The sequence below is a fragment of the Ranitomeya imitator genome, chromosome 1, assembly GCF_032444005.1.
Source record: "Ranitomeya imitator isolate aRanImi1 chromosome 1, aRanImi1.pri, whole genome shotgun sequence".
Lineage (NCBI taxonomy): Eukaryota > Metazoa > Chordata > Amphibia > Anura > Dendrobatidae > Ranitomeya > Ranitomeya imitator.
The window spans coordinates 701,975,650-701,981,649 of NC_091282.1; the positions used below are offsets into that span (position 1 = coordinate 701,975,650).

General features: G+C 37.2%; 1 protein-coding gene across 3 annotated transcripts in view; it reads left to right on the top strand.

The window, feature by feature from the left end:
• The window catches only part of SLC8A3 (solute carrier family 8 member A3), a 470,913-nt gene extending 467,976 nt beyond the window's left edge, over positions 1-2,937 (top strand). For 2 of the 3 annotated variants that reach the window (XM_069731638.1, XM_069731629.1), the window contains one exon: positions 519-2,937. In XM_069731638.1, the coding sequence (XP_069587739.1) occupies positions 519-895 (377 nt within the window). In that variant the 3' untranslated portion in view covers positions 896-2,937. The remainder of the gene's footprint in view (positions 1-518) is intronic. The other variant, XM_069731646.1, reaches the window with a different exon arrangement.
• Positions 2,938-6,000: the final 3,063 nt, after the last annotated feature.

Genomic DNA, 6,000 nt, shown 5'->3' on the forward strand with positions numbered 1-6,000 from the left:
AGCCAATCACTGAGAACAATAACTGACAGAACCACCAGAGAAGCAGCACTGAATTTAGCAGGGGACTATTAATAATTTCGCAATTTTTATAGTATTTTAGGGTTGTTTCATCCCTTGTTTGCAGCACAAGCCTTGTACATAATGTTATTCATTCTACCATCACCCCCTACTTGAGCTGCAGTCAATTTATCTTCCATTCAGTGAACAGAATGTAGTTCAATGGGACTAATCACGGACTATTCACAGCACGGTACAACTCACTGGAAAGGCACTGTAGATTATTTTTCAAAATAGCAGGTGTATTCTCGTAATATTACAGAAAATAGTGTTGTGAATGCTGGAGGGGGGTAAATGACATGATTGCATTCTGTTGCTAAACTACAGCTCCCTTCATACTGCTGACAGAGAATGCTAGAAATTGTCCTCTTTTCCACTGAATATGTGGCATGATAAATGATTTTGTTACTATGAGAACCCAAAAATCAGTATGTTTATCCGTATTTTTTTTTCTTTTCTAGATACATTTGCAAGCAAAGTGGCTGCTACACAGGATGTGTATGCAGATGCTTCCATTGGCAACGTGACTGGGAGCAATGCTGTTAATGTGTTCCTGGGTATTGGCATCGCGTGGTCTGTGGCTGCCATCTACTGGGCTTCCCAGGGACAAGAATTCCATGTGCAGGCAGGCACCTTAGCCTTCTCCGTAACCCTCTTTACCATCTTTGCATTTGTCTGCATCAGCGTCTTGCTGTATAGGAGACGGCCTAGTATAGGTGGGGAACTGGGTGGCCCAAGGGGCTGCAGACTTGCAACAACTTTGCTCTTTGTAACCTTATGGCTACTTTACATCTTATTTGCTACTCTGGAAGCCTACTGTTATATCAAGGGGTTCTAATCTAAGCCAAGCGAAGCCTGCAACGAAGCCGCCGCCTTCATCTGTCGGCAGTCTCCTTGGGGAGAAGAATCTCCACCGCAGAAGGGATACCAGCCAATCAAATTGCATCTCTACAACTGCTGGAGATTGATAACATCACAATCCAAAGGACCTTCAGACTTTTATCAATGGTTGACGTGCATTAGGACAAATAGCGGTACTCTAAATTTCTGAGAAGCCGATCAAGAAACAAAAAAAAGAGCGATTTCTAGCCAATGATTTCTGGAACAGGACAGTGGGTACACGTTAAATACTGGTCACTTTTTAATTACAACAGCAAAATGAAGCTTTTTGTGCCATCCAGGTACCAACGTCACACTTTGACCAATGGCATAAATCCCATATGGTTACAACCAGCAACAGTCTCCTTATTTCTGGTTTAATTGACGTTCATTTGTTTGTCGCCTTGTATTTATTTCATATTATTTCATATTTATACTCAGCCAATGAAACAGATTTCAATAATCGCTATTTTGAAACTGACGACGCAGAGGTAAGCTCAGTATCAGACTTATGTTTTTAGTTTAATCTCATTACAAACTGGAACAAACAAACAAAATGCAATCGTAGAGGCCAAGGAACAGTGACGAAGCCTTTAGTGTAGCACCGCTATGTGGGAAATCCAAACGTCACCAACCCTCGGAGGAGAAGACAGGAAGAATAGTGGTCACCTTACTGAAGTTGTAAACCTTTGTATATACTTCTATGTAATCACTTGTGGCTGGATACCAGTGTGGTTTGATATTGGAAATCCGTTTACCTCTCTAATGTCCGATGGGATGACTCACGTCTGCTTCCCATTTCCCGTCATACCCATGTCCTACAGGATCATCTATGGAGAAGAGGCCACGTTCACTCACACCAGAACATAAGGTTTAGCTGTGGTTCGTCTCAGACACTTCGTTCTTTTCCTTGTATATTAGAAAGGTTTATCCCAATATATTGTATTACCGTTCCTTTAGAAGACTAAATTCTATTTATTTTTGTATACAGGGCCTTTAGATTTTGCTGACTTAAGGTGAAGATGCCAGTTTCTCATTTATCAATTTTCAACATCACCTTCAATTTCATTACATGAGAGGGAAATTTTACAGGGAAATATATTTTTATCTAATTTATGTGGATATGAATTCCCTTTATACAAAGCTTTATTAAGGTTCTTTTGGCAGGAGAGAGTTTTGTCCTTTAATTGGGGGTTGTTACTCTTCTAGATAATTAAATCAATGATTTGGAACTTTTAGATGATGTCATTGAAGAGAAAGACTTACAGGCAGTAGTAAAAATGACGGCTATAATTATACACATAGTTAAAAAAAAAAATTATTCAAGCATACAAACAATACAGGCTAAAACGTTGCATGCACATAAAGTTAATAAACACACAAAACCAAAACCAAAGCTTAGCCAACCCGTCTACAGCCAGGAAATGTCCAAATGTACTATGATCAGTGATGGCATCCAAAGTTTGTAATCTGGCATATAAGACCACGGAATGATGCCCTGACCGGTTGCACTTTCCTCACAGATCATCCTTTAAAAAATGGAGCTGTAGTTCCTGACGAAGGAGAGCCAGCTTCTCATAAACGCGTTTGATTATTTGGAGCATGCTACATACCGTAGTTGTTATGATGTCACACAGGAACCTACAGCTCCATTTTTGAAAAGATGATATGTGAGGAAAGTGCCACCGGCAGGGGCATCATCCACATACATCCCGTGGTCTTATACGGCGGATTACAAACTTTGGATACCATCACTAACCACAGTGAATTTGGCTACTTAATGGCTGTGAACAGATAATCCTTGGTTTCATGTCTTACCTTTTATGTATATTTTTTGCAATTCTCTGGTGGAATGAGAACACTGTTCAGCAGCAGTTGATAAAATGGGTGTATAGCGTTAGCAGAGCGAGTGGACAAAGTATATAAACAGTTATATACATATTTCTATATGTACATACACAGTCTCATATTTAAATCAGCCTGACCATAAGAAACATACACAAAAAAGGCAAAAAAAAGTTCAAAACATAAGACTCCACAAAAATGTATAAAGTTCTAAGAATCTCAGAAGCTCAATAATAAAATAAATACCTACATATTATATTATGGAAGGGATGGATAAAATCATGTTCAAATTTGATAAAAGCTGTATTATTTCTAGACTGGTTCTATATATGATCATTAAGAATTTCAAGTTTTGTCATATGGAGTACAGATCCTAGAAGCAATATAAAATGAGTGTAAATGGAGGTCCACGGAATTGTACAAATACTTTGCCATTGGGTAGGTTTACACGAATGTTCTCTCCACATTGGAGAAAAATGGTCTGATTATTCTGACCAGAGTTTGATCAGAGTGGCATCAGTTTTTCTTGGAAGAAGCGTTTCTCCACTCTGATGTCAGCCGACTGCGGTCTGATGTTTCCCATGGATCCAAAAACTTGCATTGACTATTTTTGTCCGATACTCGGATCAAAATCAGACATGTCTCTGATTTTTTTTCGTGGACCACTCGGTCTGAGATAAAAAAAAAAGATCAGACATGTGCGCAGCCCCATAAACTATCATAGGTACGAGTGCTATACATGATAAGCACGGATAGCACTCGTATGAGAAAATCACTCTTGTGATCTGCATTTCGTCAAGATGGTTAACGTCTCCTAAAATAGTGGTGATTAATATGGAAGTCCTGGAATGCAGAAAAATATGCGGCACTCACCCAGTAGAAGCTGTATTTACGTGCTCTTTATTGGAACAAAGAATGTGAATACATCCATTCAAGACATCAGGTGGAGTGGAGGGTGCAGTGATGGAGGCTGGACGACGGCCGTTTCGCAACTAAATGTGCTTCAACGGGTCCACATACCAGGTTACCAACGTCATATCCTTTTATAGGTTTTCTGACATATATAGTAACATCAATTCACGGTGCTATTGTGAAACATGACTATAACAGTGAACGTGCAAACAGATAACACTAGTAACCACTTTACAGATTGTAACAGAATGTTATAACAAAATATCAAAACAAAATATTAAATTAGCACTATGTCACATAATTTTTAATGTTCACTATAGAAACACTGACATATCTAATTTGTCATTTAATCCGATTGGACCCTGTGCATTGGCATTTAAAATCCATTTGGCTTCTTTTTGTAAAAGTAACCTATTCTGATCTCCTCCCGAGGCTGGGTATTTAACTATTTCTAAGCCAGCAAAATTTAATAGATTTGGATTTGCATTGTGGACTTCTCTCATATGATGAATTAATCTTAGGCAGCCTTTGCCCGTTGAAATAGAGTTATAATGTTCTTTAAACCTTACTGTTAACGGTCTTATAGTTTTACCGATATAGAAATATCGGCATGGGCACAGCAGAATATATACAACAAACTTGCTTTTACAAGAAATAAAATCTTTTATACTGTGAGTAATTGAACCTATTTGAATAGGGCTCTGAGTAATGTGCAAATGGCAAAACCGGCAATTGCCGCATCTATGATTCCCTATAGGCGCGTTTTTAATTAGCCAACAATTTCTCGGTGTTAGGATTTTATTATGGACAATCAAATCTGATAGATTATGAGCTCGCCTATAGGCAAATTTTGGAGGATTTAGATGTATCGACGCCAGATCTTTATCGGATTGAAGCACGTGCCAATTTTTACGAATAGAGGTATGTATAATATTATCCATATTGCTATGCTTGAAACAAAAACTGAAACTGTCTATATCTTGTTTAGATGACCCATTTTTAATTTGTCTCTTTCTCAAATAATCATTTTGAGAGCATTTATTAATGCGGTTCTCAGCTTCTCTTAGAATATTGTACGGATAACCTCTTTTTGTGAAGCGTGTCTTAAGTTCACCAATCTGCTCATTGAATATGATATTATTATTATTTATCTTTCGTAGTCTAACCATTTGACTAAATGGTAATCCTCTTTTTGTGTGACTCGGGTGATCGCTATCGAAATGTAGCAAATTATTGGTCGCGGTTTCCTTTCTGAACACTTTGGTTATTATTTCTCCCTCGATGATTTCTATTTTTACATCCAGATTTTCGAGACTATTAACTCCAAAACTAGATGTAAACTTCATATTTTCTGTATTTGAAACATTTAGATATTCTACGAAGGAGTTAAATTCATCCTCATTTCCATCCCAAATCAACATCATATCATCCACGAATCTCGTGAAGAAACGAATATGTTTCAAAAATGGATTATTGATATTATTAATGTATGTATCTTCAAATATTGCTAAAAATAAATTTGCATACGTGCAAGAAGTGGGCGTACCCATGGCAGTACCGATCAATTGATTATACCACTTATCCATAAATTTAAAGGAATTATTAGAGAGGATAAAATCCAAACTCTCAATAATAAAAGAGATAATGTCTGTATCCACATCTCTTTTAGAAAGGATTTTACTGATTGCTTCTATACCTTTCTCTTTTGGAATTCGGGTATACAAATTTACCACATCGATTGATGTTAAAGAAAAAGTGGGTTGCCAGTCTACTTCTTTAAGGGCTAGTATTAAATCACCCGAGTCCTTAATGTATGAAGGAATAGAATATAACAACGGTTTCAATAGCCAGTCAATATACTGTTATAGTGGTTCTGTAACTGAATTTATACCGGAAATTATAGGTCGTCCTGGAGGTTCCTTCATACATTTATGGACTTTCGGAATACTGTACCAATATGGAAATTGTGGATGTTCTGGAAATAAACTTTCGGCACGTCTTTTCGGTAGCACTCCTTTTTCAACATATCGTCTAAATAATGTTCTCAATTTAGACTTATAATTTTGTGTTGGATTATTGGGTAGTTGGCAATACGTAGTTTTATCGTTTAATTGGGAAAGGGATTCCTTTATATAATAGTCTCGATCTAGGATCACGATGTTGAAAGATAAATAATAATAATATCATATTCAATGAGCAGATTGGTGAACTTAAGACACGCTTCACAAAAAGAGGTTATCCGTACAATATTCTAAGAGAAGCTGAGAACCGCATTAATAAATGCTCTCAAAATGATTATTTGAGAAA